This window comes from Temnothorax curvispinosus, unplaced genomic scaffold, assembly GCF_003070985.1.
Source record: "Temnothorax curvispinosus isolate PA1 unplaced genomic scaffold, ASM307098v1 QBEX01013686.1, whole genome shotgun sequence".
Taxonomy (NCBI): Eukaryota; Metazoa; Arthropoda; class Insecta; order Hymenoptera; family Formicidae; genus Temnothorax; species Temnothorax curvispinosus.
Window position 1 is genome coordinate 17659 of NW_020223466.1, and position 16476 is coordinate 34134.

At 42.1% G+C, this 16476-nt stretch overlaps 1 protein-coding gene and 3 non-coding genes across 4 annotated transcripts; 3 read left to right on the plus strand and 1 right to left on the minus strand.

Annotated features, from left to right (window-relative positions):
- Positions 1–11726: 11726 nt before the first annotated feature.
- LOC112463814 (cell death specification protein 2-like) lies at positions 11727–16223 on the plus strand. The gene is made up of 5 exons (XM_025030419.1): positions 11727–12015; positions 12104–12286; positions 14403–14624; positions 14935–15113; positions 15631–16223. The coding sequence occupies exons 2-5, from the start codon at positions 12178–12180 to the stop codon at positions 15841–15843; spliced, it is 723 nt and encodes a 240-aa protein (XP_024886187.1). The 5' UTR covers positions 11727–12015; positions 12104–12177; the 3' UTR covers positions 15844–16223.
- Trnah-gug lies at positions 13046–13117 on the plus strand. The gene has a single exon. It is a non-coding gene; the product is annotated as a tRNA-His (tRNA).
- On the minus strand, positions 14151–14223 carry Trnar-ccu. The gene has a single exon. It is a non-coding gene; the product is annotated as a tRNA-Arg (tRNA).
- Trnam-cau lies at positions 14758–14830 on the plus strand. Its single transcript has one exon. It is a non-coding gene; the product is annotated as a tRNA-Met (tRNA).
- Positions 16224–16476: the final 253 nt, after the last annotated feature.

Consider the following 16476-nt stretch of genomic DNA (forward strand, 5'->3'; position numbering starts at 1 on the left):
GACATAATGAGAAAAATAAGGAATAAGATAAAAAAATAAGGAATAAGGCATGTTGCACCTCACTTTAATGTACGTGTACTGAAGTGAGATGCGACATTTCCTTATTCCTTATTCCTTTATCTTATTCCTTATTTTTGTCATTGTGTCTGAGCCCTAAACTGCGCAAGAATTTCAGCTAAAAAGAACCCAGAGGCCTCTCGTTTGCTTCTCGCGCGACTTTTTGCGCTTTCATTTTTCTCCCTATTCTCGTCATTAGCTCAATTGTTGCAGATTGTTCGTTATTTGCAGATGTAGAAGATGAATGAAGACGAAACAAAATACTATTCCACAATCACGCCCGCGTATACCGTTAACCTAAATTTTGGTCCTGCAATTTTTACGATTAAATAAGCCGTTTCCCTGATTTATGACGATTACGTATCTTTTGCTGCTTTGCCATGGCTGGAGATCGGAGACTTCGTCGTCCGAGAGACGTGCACCGACATCGCGCTGCGTTCGATCGCGCATACAGGTCAATTTAAGCCACGCGCCAATCTCGACACGAAAATATTAGATTGATCAAAAAGAGCTCGTTACAGCGAGCTAAACGACAGATCGTGCAACAATTTACGCCGCGCGGTATATTGGACGGCTGTAAAATGAAATGTGACGCATAGAGTCGCAAGGCATAACAAATATAACTTTGTTCATTGCCATTCGTTGCCTTAATTTGCGTCGTTATTTCCAATTAGGTCAGCTGTGCCGACGCGACATGACGAGGAGCGTTATTTCCCCCGGCAAGACATCGAAAAGTCAACGGTGTTCGATTTGGTGTACAAGTATCTGGGCAGATGCGCCGACAAGAACATGAAGTCGAGGCAGCGGAACTGCGCGTGTAGCAAATTCAATAAGCGACACGCGAGGAAGAAGGACATTCACGGGCATGACGTAGCGGCGATTCGTACGAATCTCGAGGGAGGAATCTTCGCTGACGATGGCGAGCAGCGGTCTCGATTGCGCGCGGATAAAAATGTGCCCTTGAAGAGGGCGTCTAGAAGCTCGTCGAGGGAAGGTGTCGCCGATTACGCGAAAGCCGTCCGCGATGGTATAATTAATTCGCTTAAAATGCACAGAGATCGAATGTGGCTCGATGTACGAAAGAGCACATTCACTGTTAAATTCGCGCAGTGTTAACTTAATTTAAGTCGTTTTTAACTATTCCTATAGGTCGCCACTGCTCCTATTTAAAAAAAAAAAAAAATGTTGTTAATTTAACATTAAATGCAATTTAAATTAATATTAAAATAATGTTGATTTAACTAAACCAATGGAGTTAAAATAATACTGTTTTGCATTAGAATAATAAATTTCGACACACATATATGGCACTTGAAAGTAATAAAATGTTTAAAAACAAAATTTAACTCAAGATATATTGGTTTAAGTGTCATCCTTTAATATTTAACAGTGATAGATTCGTCAAAATCTAATCTTCTGGAATGTTTGAGAAGAAGATAAAAATGTAGTAGCAAATGAAACATAGGTTGATTAACACACGCTATTGATTTTCTTTTGCTCAGGTCGAAAACGCGCGAAATGTTACGTGCGGAAAGCGCTTTTATACGGAGTGCAATCCGGATTGTTATATCCGACCGATCGACGAAGGAACATGCTGCGCGTCTCGCGAGAGCTGGGACCATTCTTGTCAAGAAAAGATGCAAGAGAAGACGACGAAGATCCATCGAGTATCGCGACCACCGATACTGAGTATTCTGTGCGAGATCGATAGACTTGATTCGTAATAAATTTAATCGTTGAAAGCATAATATAATACGTTTTGTAACATTTACAATGTTAATTTTTAATTTTATACTTTAATTATTAAATAAAAATGATCAAATAATTAAAATGTTTAATGATAAAACCGGCAATTATATAGATAAGATATTATATTTTTATTTCTATTAATTTTGACTCAAAATTTAACACGTGCGTATTTTACTTAGCTCGTACATGGCAACAAATTGTTTCTTATATTGGACAAAGAAATCGGACATAAAACTTTTTATTTCAAATTTAATATCTGTAAAAATTTTGAAACAGCAAAATCTTAGAATTATTATAATTCTATTTCGAATTCACATTAATTTTGTTCCCATGCCGCATGGAAGTTAATTGTGCCGAGTTAAAGAAACAAAATTTATTTTTTCTCAAGTTTTTAAAAATATATTTGTACAGAGAATTATCGCCCTCTTCGTCGTTCGCATTCTTGACGACACCGCCGGATCCACCTTTTCAGCTCTCGTTCGCGTGCCGTAGTTCTCCTGCGTGGATCTCGCGCCCTTATTTCTTCGTACGCGCTATCTTCCTCCATGTCTTCATCCTCTTCTTCCACCCTTTCATCCTCCTCGTCCTTTTCGTCTTCCTCGACATCATTGCGACGACGTCCGTTTCGCTGGTTTCTAACGACGACGCGAGGACGATCGACAGGTCGGATCCTCGGATATTCATCTTGCGTTACAGCTTCGGCGTCACAAGTGCAATCCATATCCTCCTCCGTCGTGGTCTCATCATCTTTCTCATCCGCGTCACCCACTGTTCGATCTTCCACCCGCATTCTCTTCGCGTTTCTGGCTGGCACAGGAGTCTCCACGAATCTTCGGGAAGGCCCAGGGATCGGTTCCGCGTAATCGTCACGTTGCTCCATCCCGATTGCGTCGCGTCGTCGACGATCGTCTCGAATATCCGAGACATCGGCATTAAACTCCCTTTCGCGACGGTCCGCGTCATCCCTTTCGTCGGCCGGTATTCTGGTCGAATGAAAAATCGGTTCCGTATCCTCAAGACGATCGACAATGGGAGTCCTGAGTGACTCCACGTGGGGCGATCTCGGATCTTGGCGAAGACTTCTGGCAAATCGCGTACAGTTGCATACGCCGTTTCTCTGATCGTCGACGTCTCTTCGTCTTCTCGACGCGTCGTCTATCATACGATTTTTGCAATCCCAGGAACAGCCATTCCGCTTTATCGAGCTAGCAACGGGTCCGACCAAATGATACTCGTTGCTCAGTAATTCCATGACAAATCTGTTGGAACGCCGTGACTGTCGTTAATTTATAGTAAACAGCGAAAGATCTTTTTAAAAAAATTAAATAAGAAAAAAAAACTCCGAGACGCGTAACAAGAAACCCGTATTTGTCAATTTATGTTACAAAGCTGTTATTCCTAAAACTAAGAAAGCGCGTTGTTTATTGAGCACTTTTAAATATTAAATTTAACAATTTTGAATAATATGCGCACGGTACAACACCATGTCTGCTGTACGTAATTAGTACCAAAATATCGGTCGATAGATACATATAGCCTGGGAACAAGATAAGTCGCGCAATATACTACAGCGATTGCCTTGAACAAAGCACGATTGCGAGAGAAAGAGAGAAATATCGTTATTTATTAAATGCACTATTAGGACTAAAATAGCATTCTTTCAAATAGTACATACATTCTTTCGATGTGTGTTATAAAACATAACATTGCAATGTACGTGTTGCGTACGTGTTAATTTAACATAAAATAATAAAAGTAACAAAAATCAAAAGAAAAGTAAATTATCTAGATAGCCGACGTTATTTGTCAGCGTATTTGATATTGACAATATTTTGACGTTATTTGTCGTTTTGACGTCGAAATGACGACACATAACGTCAGCTTATTACCCGGGTGATATACGAGAATTGTATGAGTGCTTTTGCGCGTGCTTTTGCGAGTGCTTTTACGCGTTTCATCCGATCTGGTCTGATCTTCGACGAAGGGACAACTAACCCTTGAGAACAGACCTGTCTCAGCGCGGTCCGCACCTGAGCGTAAAGGTCGCCGTCGTGGCGATAATGCGATCGGATGTAGTCGGCGATCTCCTCGGCGGTGGACGTGGACGGCTGGTCCACGTCGCGCTGCAGCGAGCGCATCGCCTCCATCACGCGCAGCGAGAATCTCGACGAGTTCTCCACGCCGCATCTGCATTGGGGTGTCTGTGGCGATAGAGATTTTCTGTTTCTTGGATCTTGGGTCTTCTGAAATTCGTTGTAATCGAGCATACAATTTAATTGTCACGATTAACGTAATTTAAATTAGCGTCGCCAAAAATTGTGACTCGTTAAGCTACTTCTAATATTTTCTAATGCGCTGGCTCATGTATGATAAAATTATATTTTACTAATAACATCCAAAAGATGGAGATTTAACTTTGTGATAGAATTTTTTTTCGTTGGCTAACGCTTTAAAAAAGATCAATTAATATAATTGCAGTTACGTGACTAAAAAGAGATACTCTTTGCGCGTAGCTTACTTCTTTAGACGTATCATCTAATTTCTCGCAGCCTGCCGGACAAGTTTCAGTTTGCGTTGCATCGAAATCGTTTTCCTGATCTTCATCAAGAATTTCATCGACTATCGCATTGACCTTTTTTTCCGTTTGTCTAGCATTCATCTCATCATCGATTTCATTTATTCGAAAGGTTAGTGGAGAATGTCATCGAGACACGCGTACATACATGTCTGAAAATCGTTCTAGACGAGCGTTTCAAATTTCTTAAACTAATCTCGGCAGCAGCCTGAAGTTTCAGAAGAGAAAGACCTTCCGAAGGAAATCGTTTGCGCAAACATCTAAAATAAAATATGAAAATATATCATCATCTCTCCTTAATATGCGATTGTAACACACATTATTAAAGTCTACGATTATACATATAATATAATATAATTATGCATTTAACAACATTTGGATTTATAAACTGCGCATATTAAAATTTATTTTTAGATTACTACACTTATTTTTTTGTTTATGTTGTTGTTAGGTCTCCCAGGTACACTTTTATCTGTTCATATCTCAGGCAAACATTAGTACTTTTTTATCTCTTTTTGTTTAATCGAAACGCAAAAGTCTGCTTAAGCGAACTACATAGGAGAAAAGCGAGGAGAAAAGTTATACAGACTTGAAGCAAAGAAGAATTTTTATATAGCCAGAAAAATCATGTTTCTGCTTGGGTCTCTCAAACCCGAAAATAACTTAGAGGTGCCAACATTTCATGCCAATCGAGACCGATGATTCCGCGTGTAGCCCGTGTGTAGCTCGTACATTAATTTCGAAGGATTTCAATAAAGCGAATCGTTCCCCGCGAGGACTCCCGGGTCCCCGTATCGATTCGCAATCGGAACAACGCCACAAGAAGGTGCTACGGTCAAGGGGCGTAAATAGATATGTAGAGAGAAAAAAGTAGGAGGAGCCGGTCGAGCTGGCGTGGGTGGCCGGGGCGAGTGCATACGTGAAATATTAATAGAGCGGGCAGTCGGCGAACGTGACTGCGCTGCACACGCGGAAGTGCTTTTGCACGTCGTCGTCGGTATACGCGATATACCGCTCGGCTTCCTCAGTTTAAGAGATACTAGGTACTCACACTGTATACAAATTGCCGATATAAAATTGCCGTTCCGCGAAAGACACGAACGCAATAGACGATAGGTACGTCGCTGTCGGTGCGATAGATCCGATAATAATAAAATTATACACGCCATCGCTGTTTCTTCATAATAACATCGCAATCTCCCCCTCCCTCTCTCTACCATAAAAAGATTATACATTCATGCCCTCCGTCCTCCGTCCTCCGATCCGACGCACTACCCTCCGGATCTCGTCCTTATAGAGTTATAGAGAATCGAAAGAACAGGAGATAACGCGAAAATAAAAAGAGATAACGTTTTATCATCATATGCTATTACAAATTCCAACAAGGAGTTGTGTTTTAAAAACCGCAACAAAAAATTGGCACGCAGTTTACCGAGTTTGAAAAAAATATACAAAATTTACACAATATTATTTTTATTACGCCAATCCAGACCGTAAATGGTGTTTTTCTCTCTAATTGATTGTCTACCATAACGGTCCTGTTTCATTTATTATTGCCTATTACAAATAATATTATCTTTTATGATTTCTTGATCTCACAGAGATCATCGTGATTCCGTAAAATGGAGACTAGGAAAAAAATAATTCAGGAAAAAATTTAATTTTTTGCTTCCGATCTGTCTAGAGAAAGCTGACTTGTATATTCATTCTGCAATTATATCTGATTAAATTGTAACACGATATTATATAAAACCCGTGCAGATATTTGATAATATTTGTATCATGAGAAAATTTACAAATGGTACCCCTTGATTTCCCTTGCAATAATGGTTATTAGTGCCTCGAAAAATGGCTCGCGGTAAAAAGTAAAAATAAGATTACGCGGGCGGAGCGCACAGGCAGGTGAATCAGGAGAAGAGGTGAGAGACTCGCGGCGAATCGGGCTCGGGCAGGCACCACGCTCCACTTTTTCCTCGTTCGGGGGGACGACGCCGGCCCGGCGGTGGTGTGAGCGATTCCGCTTGTTGTTTCACGCCGTTTCCGATAAGAACGTAGCCGGGCCCGCCAAGAATTACCTGGACGAGTGCGCGGCAGGATAAGAATACCGCCGGTGCCCGGCGCGGTAAGCCGCAATTTGCCGACGGCCTGGGAACCGAAGGGCTGTAGATGGCCTGGCGTGCTCCAACGGGGGCAAATAGTCTAAATGATTCAGCCAGCCCCCCCCCGGTGCCCCTCTCCTTGAGGTGCAGCTTGAAGCACGTCTCGTTCGCTTGAGAAATCAACGATCTCTTCTCAATCGTAATCTATTGATCGCGAATACTGTCATTCGGAGAATTATATCTTTTCTCGAAATGTCGCGGGGTCCAGCTTCTATCTAGACCTGAAATTCGATAAGTCATTATTTTTTCTTCAGCAAGTAACACCGCTTGCCACGTTGGAACGCGGGCATTGAAGTCTACTTGCGTGAATCGATCCTCGCGTTAACTCAATGCCGATATTCCGATTGAAATTGCAACTAATAAAACGGTCCTTTTCTTTGCGAAAGAGAGAAGGAAGAAATATCAGAATATTTTTTGGTCTCATATCGTAATTATTTTCTATATGTATACTCTTAATCGCTTCTATTTTATAATCTTGAACGATTATATTGATACTTATAAGCCTCTTATCTATCCCTTTCTATTAATGTAAATAAATTTTAATCTCGATTTAACTTACTTTTAATCTTTTTCTAATTATTAAAACTAGAAAAAAATAAAAAGTAAGTTAAACCGAGATCAAAGTTAATCTACATTGGGGGAAATGGACATTAGATAAACGAACGATCTTTTCGCGAAACTTTCGATCCAATAACGTTTCGAGAAATTAAACACCGAATTATAAGGGAGTTAAGCGAACCGTACCGTGGGTACCTACTTTGATGAATTTTTCCTCCGAAACACTAATTAGTTAAGTCCTGATAACGATTCTGCGGTTCTGAGTGGGCGCGGAGCGAGCGCGAGATTATAAATACCCGCGCCGGAGCCGCAAAAGTATAAGAAAAGTTTAATCAGGACTTGGAGAAGGAGGAGGGAGGGCCAGAAGAGCGGGAAAGAAGGAAGGAAGGAGGGGGGGATCGTCCTCGTGACGACTTGATGAGATAACTTTGCCCAAGTTGTGAAACAATGGGCGTCACGATACGTGACTTCGTGCGAGGGTGAAAGGAGAATCCGTGCTCCCTGCAGGTGCAGGGTAGGGAAGGGGGAGGAGGAGGGAGAGAGGGATGACGGCGGAACGAGACTAAGGGGCCAGACACGCGACCACCTTGGATACCCGCCCTGTCCTGTGTTCCTGAGGTGTACTACGACGACGATCGTACACCTCTGTGTATTCTGCGCTGCGTGAGTAGGCGTGCTTCGTCCTTCCGTTTCGTGTGAGGAAACGGAGCGCATTTTTGCGTGCGAAAACGCCTGTATAAACTCCTCAGTGCTGGTACCGGGGTGCTAACAACACAGTCCACGTGATACCTCGTGCAAAGCTTTGGGCAATATTATCACCAGCGTTTGACACGAAGTGTACTAATATAGAGGCGTTAAAATAAAGTAGGACGCTGCATTTTACACATATATATATAGTCTTTCAAGATATTATAGTTAATGTCCCAAGAAAAAGACTGCACACTTTTGTGCGGCGGACGATCTTATATAGGCGAAATGAAAAATCGCCACGCGCGAATTCCTGATGCATATATGTACGAAGGATACGTCCTGCACGTACGTCGTGAGCCTCCGGGAGAGGAGGAAGATAGGGGAGGGGGACGTCGATTAGACCGATTACCGCCGGGGTCGTCGGGGGTGGGCTCGGGGGTGCGTCCGCCAGTTCGCCGGCTCATCACGTGACGTGATGTCACGTTACCTGGTGGTCGCCGACAGGTGTTCGGGTTCGCACGACCAGGTCCGATCGCGCGAGCAAGGACTGGGCGCGCGGAAGCCCGTTATCCGGCGTAAATCCAGCCACATAATGGTAACGAGCACATCCGCGAGCGGATGAGCGACAAGAAGCGCGCTCATAACGCTCGATCGATCTCTCCCCCGCAAGAATAGATTTTATAAAAGAGAAGAAAAAATGCGAGCACCTTTCAGTCCCCGACGAAAAGAAAATCAGACGTCTAGGAGAGAATGTCCTGGCAGGAGAGAATTTAGATTCCAAAATAGGATAAAATCTCGCGAGGTATACAAAGAATTTTATATATATGGAGTATGGACAGAAACTACGCGGCACGTTACTCGAATGTGCGTTTAATTTCTCTCGCAGCGCACGCTGAACTCGCATGAGAGGGACACACGATTGTTTCGAAGGCGCCTGTAATTGCGCGGCGCCGTGGGATCACGACCACGTGGGTCCCTCCCCGGTGGTCCCTCGCCTCGCCCTTTGCCCTCGCCCGTCTCTCCACCTGAGGCTCGTCGCTCCCTTCCGCCAGTAAATTAGATATTACGATACTAAATGACGTTATTTAACCCGCCCGTGCGTGCCCGTGCCCCGATGGAGTTGAATTTATGCAGGTGTACGACGAAAGTCGCGCTCGCGATCATCGCCTATATCATCGCACCGTTGCACGATTAGCACGATTCTCCGTTCGAGCACGTCCGTTCGCAACGCGGTGCGGACAGAAAAATGCGATTTTGACCGCGCGAGAGCCTAAAACACGTCCGAAAGAAAGCTGTGGAAGGCACTCTTCACGTTACTTCGGGACGTCTCTCAAAAGTTCTTATCGATCAGTTATCTAGAATCTAGATAAACGCGATCGCGCGAGCGTGTATAACGCACATTGGAATTACAATCGCGAAGGTCAAAGGACGCGGAACACGATCGTGAGGCAAAAGTAATCGATCTCTTGACCGTTAATCGCGGACTAGAGGATAATTACAGGACGGCCGCGAGCTGCAACATTAATGAGAGCGAGGAGACCGAAGGGAGGGAGCAAGGGGGGAGGGGAGCGATCTAGCACGCGCCGCCAGCTAATTTACTTCATAATAATTACCGGCGGCGCATTAAACATTCGTTATACGTAGGTAACGTGAAAGTGTCAGGTGCTGACTGTCCCAGAGGCAACATTAGAAGGCAAACGTTAGGCTACGTATCGTATATACGATATATATATGCTATACGTTGGCGGGTCTATTGCGGAGGCGCCCGTGTATAACGTACGTACAACGCGCCTCCTCTCCGCGCCTTCGCATGTGTAAGACTCGCACCTGCATCGCCGCCCGAGGTCTCCCAGAAGGACGAGGGAAGAAGATCGTAATTTCTCTGAAAATAGAGCGACTGAAGAATCGCGTTAACTCTCGCCCGTGCGAAAGTTTCCTGAATTTCCGTACCGATTCGATCAAACTTATGCCGCGGAGGTTCGACCTCGCGGCGCGATCTCTCGTGATTTTTCCTCATATTTTCAGATGTTCGCTGTATTATACTTCCGAACGAATTTAGAAAAAGATTTTTTTCCCTACCGCTCTGCGATGTCGTTTCTCTCTCTTACAATTAAAACTGCACTCGTAATTCTTGGAACTTTTAAGCTCCTTCTCCTCCCTTTCTCTCTCTACTTCCATTTTCATTTTACTGCTAGCCGTCCATTTTTTCTCTCTTCTTGAAAAATTTACACTACGATAAACGTATTTCCTCTCTCTCTCTCTCTCTCTCTCCTTTTTTTTCATATTAATAAATTCGACGAAGTGTGCGCACGATGAGAAGTAAATGACGAATGACTTAAAAAAATTATGCATGTCATAAGAATTACAGATCGAGGCCGTGTAAGATGTGTATGTGCGATAAGCGTCGGCGATCAGTCATCGCGAGGCCGCGACGTGTACCGTCGAGCGATGAACCACACGAATCGCAGATAATACCAGACATAATGATTGGCAGATCAGAATCTCTCCGGTTACCTGAAATTGCGGTACTGGTCGTTATTCTTTCGCGACAATGAATATTTTAGATCGCGCTATAGCAGCGTACATTCATTACGAACTAAATTTGTAATCTGAAATCAATTTTAAGTACAGTTTTACATTCGAAATGAACTCTACCAGTTTCTGAACCTGAATATTCCGAGCGAACGCTTTTCCCTTCCGCTTGCTCGATACATAAATTAGTTTAAAACGTTAATTGCAATTTATAATAAAATAATATATTTCGTAGTTCGAGCTCGAATGGGATGTATATTTAAAGTTTAAAGCGAACTGCGAAGCCTTACTAATTACAAACTCGATCAACTTTCGATCGCCTCGCAACGTTTCTGGTAGATAATGACGCGACAGCGAAATAAATAGTAACGCATTAATATCCATTAAATATTGAAGAGCACAAGAACGTTATACAGAGTCTCTTGTCGCGGGGTTATCTACGCGTCCTTTCGCACATCACATTCACGTGACCTATTATGTTGCCGCGGATTGCAGATTGGCCTCGCGATAACACAGTGATAAAACGGCGAAGGAGAGGAGAAAACGATTGGCACACGTCGCGATTGGCCAGGAGGGTCCGCGCCCGCATTTCGCCTTGACCAACGACCGACGATCGCATCGACGCCGGCAACGAATCAACCGGCGACGTGACAATGCGCATGCACTCGGAGGCGGGGTTGTTCGATTCGAAGTGACTCCCGTGTGTGCTGTATACGTGATACCGCGATGCTGCAACACGTGACGTGACGCGGCGCGTTATCGCGTCTGGATGAGGCGAGTATCCGGATAGTCGGGGCGAACTGCTAGTCCGACTTCCGACCGCTCCGACCGCCGCCGCCGCAGGGAGTTCGTTACGCGAGATCGAGGCTTTTTCGTGAAAAAAGCTCGAATCCTCGCGCAATCGTAATCTTCGGACGACTTGGATTAATTCTTAATATTTGTTTCGACGCGACGAGTGAACGTCGGATGCGGGAGGATAGCAAAACGTCCAGTTTCAGATCCCGTTGACGAGATTATTCAACGCCTTCGAGCATGTGTACGAAAAACGCGTATGAATAGTGAAAAGGGAATCGGCCAGTATAAATGCGAGTTGTCGTCGAAGAAATTTTGCATCAACGAAGAGTTTGCCGATGATGTACGAGTCGAGTTTAATTCTAAAAGACTATTAAAGTCTAAATAGTATATGGACCTAGAGTCTATTTCTTTTCAACTCTTATTCATAGTTGCGTGCACTTCAAATATTGATGTTTTTGGACAATTTAATATTAATTATTGGCAATTTTTCTAATCCTATTATATTCTTCGGTCTTTTTTACCCCTATTTTATATATAATTTTTTTTAATTTGATTGATTAGACTCAGAGTTGTACGCGATCAAAGTTTCGAGGTCCATATATGAACAGTGTAGTCTAAAAGTGATTGAGACTTGAAGTGTAGCCTTTAAGGGTTAAAATTTTCTATATTTATTTCTACTTCGTTTAACGTCTTCATATATCTTAATAGTTTTGTACGCAAAATATACGCATATAAATAGTGACATGTATCGTAAAACGGACAAACAAGTATGCACATGTTTCTGAGAAGAGATTCCCTCGTCGTGATCGAGTGCGGTTCACCGAATGGCACCTTTCGATTTCACGAAAGATGTGATTGTCGGCAACTGTGGCGCAAGTTATGCCTGAAGCGACCCTCAAGGTTCGACTGATTTTAAAGACCGTCCATTTATGTGCGTCTGCGACCTAGGTCTCATAACGCCTGTACTTCTCTTCTGTATTATTAAAAGAACTCACCGTTCGAAGATCGAAGAGATGCGTAAAATCCACCTTGACCCCGCGCATTGAGAGATACCTTTCGGAAATGAGTTCGCACTCCCATGCGAGGACGTTGTGCACCGGAAACGCAGTCTCTGGCGCATTCTCGGCGCTACATCTCCTGCGGAGTTACAGCCTCTTCGCTCCGAACTCAGGTGCGTAAATCGCATATGAAATCCTGGAAAAAAATTTAATTATATACATAAAATATGTCCATATATTTTTTTCTTGTCTTGTATAATATCTGTTCGTAAGTTCGTATAAGAAAAATAAAAAAAAATAATTAGAAGGATAATTTTCGCAGTTTTTTTTCACAGAAAAGTGATACTTTTTTGGTATTCCTCAGTTTGAAGAAATGGAGAAAAATTGCCCATATATAATCATATATATAATGTAATAATCATACATAAAATATGATTATTATAGAATGTCGTATAATTTAATCGCAATTTTATTTTTTGTAAAAAAAACTGCGAAAATTATCCTTCTAATTATTTTTCAATTATTCCTCTTATTATTTTTCTTATATATGCGAACAGAGATTATACAAGAGAAAAAAAACGTATATGGACATATTTTATACATAATTATCTTTGCAAAATTTTTTTTGAGACGCGCGATATTATTTTCTTCTGTTAGACATATTTAACGCCAATTTATTTTACAAAAAATTAATAGAAATTTCACAATTTCGTACTGCGTGTTACTAAATTCTGACTTTGCACGTGATATATTATATAGTCTTTTATTTTTGCGTCAATACACACTTTACACTAGATAAATATTTCAGACATATCGCACGATATCTTTTATTTGTCGCTTATTGTCGGTCCCCGTTATGCACAAGTGAGCAAGTTGACCGATATCTAGATTGATGTATGATATTTTGCAAGCTTCTTCCAAGTCCTCCGATAGCCGTGATCGTCTAGTGGTTAGGACCCTACGTTGTGGCCGTAGTAACCCAGGTTCGAATCCTGGTCACGGCAATGTGAGAACATTGTCACGGTGGAGGTTTTTTTTTTTTACACAAATTTTTTTCTCGTATTCTTTTATTAATGCTTACACCATTAGAATAATTTATGTTAATAAAAAAAGCGTATTATTATATTAAATTTCAACAATTTCTCGGAATAACTCGAGGCAATCCGAACAATTTATTACTCCGAATTCATATAAAATGTCAGAAATAAGAATAATAATAATTTTTATAATTCAAAATATCCGTATGTGTGCCTGCGAGTCCCATAGTTCGTATCACAGGCTACAACATAATTTATTATTTGCATACATATTAGTATTAAAAAAGCTATCGAGACTCTCGTTTGCCTAGTTAAGTCGGTTTGATTTTTGCGAGCACGCATTCTCGTTACAAACGGCCGTCTTATTCGCGGCATCGCCATTATATCGGTGTTTTCTTCCCTTAAAATTGTAACTGGCGCGTTCGAGCAGTTTTAACATCCGAACGAATTTTACGACTTGGCTTTAACAGCCGTGGAGCAAATTCGCGCGAACGCTAACGCTTGCACAGTTTCGCACGAACCACGACGTGGTCGTTGCATTTTATCATCACGACATTTCGGATCGCGATATTTCATCGTCGGTATAGCATGCACGTTATAGCCGCGCGCGATAGCCGGACGGGGTAAAAGTTTCAACTTCGCCCCGGGGCGAAGTATCCAAGTGTCAAATAAATCTTGCATCGATCAAGCGAGCGAACAAACTGCGCTCCACATGCAGCTAATTAATCGCGAAGAAAAAGGGGGGGAAGAAGCGAGTGTTTATTACACCTTTTATCGCCTACATGAGAACTAATTTGTATAAAAAGTTGAAAATATTAAACAAAGAATCACATAATGGGGCGTTACATTGTACGGGAAAAAAATATATAATATTTGTGTTATTGCATGTAGTAAAATTAATTTTATAAAATAAAAATCTCTCGTCGACGAAATGTTATTTCCATCTTGATTTTTTACGATATATTATTTAAATAATGATGCCAAAAAAAAATTATAAATGTACCCCTGGTGGGACTCGAACCCACAATCCCCGGTTTAGGAGACCGATGCCTTATCCATTAGGCCACAGGGGCGGTCGGTGGAGATGCCGCTAAACCGTATAAACCTTGCCGCCCAGCAATTTAATTCTTTTTTTTAATTTTATAATACAAAATAACTGATATGTGATCAATAGAATGCGCGGTTTTTGTTAGAATGAAATTATAATTAAATTAGAATTGAATTAAAATTAAATTGCTGTTTTTATTCGCAGATCTATGCAGGTACGAGGCGTACCCGTCCCGGGACTACGGCTTCGTCGAGCCGGATATTTTGTCGAGTTCCGTGCCGGCGGATTCCTCGCCGTTAACGTCCTCTTCCCTGTCAGCGACGCTCTCGCTGCCGGGGACTCTGCTTCAGCCGCCCTTTCTAGCGACGATGCCACCCTTGATGCAATCCCTGAGCGTGCCTCAATCCTTCTCAACTTCCCCCACAGGTAAACTAGTCTCTGATCTTTTATATATTTTAACGTTCCGATCTTCCCTTTATACATACATAAATCTTCCGATACGTCCATTCGCATAGAGGGGCTTTCTATTTATTCACCGATTAATAGGAGGGAGACAACTGCCTCGGTAGCGCAGTAGGCAGCGCGTAAGTCTCATAATCTTAAGGTCGTGAGTTCGATCCTCACCCGGGGCATTTTTTTTTCTCTTCCACACAAAATCCTGCCGTCTCTGTGATAACACATATATATGATAATAATGTGTATATTTTTATTATTATTTTATGTGTGGGCGAAACAGGTGCTATGAACCGCCACTTCGTCACTACGAATGGCATGACCGCTCTCCACAGAAGACCCAGAAGCGAGAAGAAACCGATTCCGGACGAGCAGAAGGACGAAAAGTATTACGAGAGGCGTAAGCGGAATAACCAGGCGGCGAAGAAGTCGCGGGACGCCCGCAAGATCAGGGAGGACCACGTAAGGATGACGCGCACAGATATCGATCTTAAAGCCGCGACTTAATTATCGCGATTAATTCAATCGGCGCAATTGCTCGCGATAATTTCGAACGTAATTCCTAATTTAATCTTCCTCTTCGTGTATCGAACGACAAAAAATTAGCATAATTAATCTCAATTAACAAAAGTTAACTGTGCTCGACAGGTTAATCGTTGATTCTTCCCTTATTCTAAATTTTAAAGGATCCTCACGCAGGCTCGAGGATTCGGCCCCCGTGAAATTCTATTTGACTCGCGCCGAGAAATTCCGACGTTATAATATAAAAGAATTTAAAAAATGAAGATTTCTTTATATAATTCAAAAATAAAACTTATGGCCCCGGTATATAGTCATTAAAAATTTTAATCTGGCTTTCACAAAAAAGGGGGACCTCTATATCTTTATAGCGGACGACGTAAATTGAATTCACTGGCGAGTCGCTAATCAAGTTCGACGTTTTCAATTCGTATAACATCTGGTTTACCTCTTTTCACAGATCGCGCTAAGGGCGACGATGCTGGAGCACGAGAACGCGATCCTGAAGGCGCAGATAGTGACCCTTCGGGAGGAGGCGCAATCCTTGCGGCATATGTTGCTCAAGCAACACGCCCCGGCGATCCAATCGATCGAACGATCGCTCTCGTCCGTGACGCCCGTGACGCTCTCTCCACCGCGTACGAGCGCGGAGAGAGAGCGTCTGGATTGTTAATTAATTCCCCCGGAGATTCCTCCGAAATGCGTGTGTGTACGAATGTTTATTATACATACGAAACTCAAATCCGGTTGCGATTTGTACCGGCGAACTCGCGCGAAACCAATTTCATGCCCGTTTCTATCAACATAGATTAATTTTAATCTCGGTTTAACTTAACTTTTTCGAAAAGTAAAAAAAAAATAAGTTTATTAAATCGAGATTAAAGTTAATTGGTAAAAATGGACAATCGGTTTCAGAGAAGATTAGGATAGAATCCGAAGAGACTTCGGAGACTTTATTATTTATTGTTGGAATTATTATATCATCCATTTTAAGTGTAATTATATATATGACTGTTGCTTGAACGCTAATAAAAAGAGATGATTCAAGATATACGAACCAGAAACTAATGTGCTATTATACGAAATCATCCTGGAAGTTATTTCATCTCATCTCGCGGAAGCATTCTCCACAAAATCCATGTTGCGTTTCTTTTTCTTTTACCGCGAAAGACGAAGCTGTCGTGTTATTCAGATAAAAATATAAAAATATCCTTACGAGACATCTAACGGCGTAGTAAAACATCAAAATTTGTAGTAACCAATAATCGGTATGTGCTCAAAAGGTAACTAGAGAAATTGATATTTT

What these genes read in the sequence shown, in the direction of transcription:
- LOC112463814 (XM_025030419.1), top strand. Translation starts at nt 12,178, where the DNA reads ATGAGTTCGCACTCCCATGCGAGGACGTTGTGCACCGGAAACGCAGTC. An exon ending in CCTCTTCGCTCCGAACTCAG is followed by an intron (nt 12,287 to 14,402) that starts GTGCGTAAATCG and finishes TTTTATTCGCAG; the next exon opens with ATCTATGCAGGTACGAGGCG. An exon ending in GCAAGATCAGGGAGGACCAC is followed by an intron (nt 15,114 to 15,630) that starts GTAAGGATGACG and finishes CTCTTTTCACAG; the next exon opens with ATCGCGCTAAGGGCGACGAT.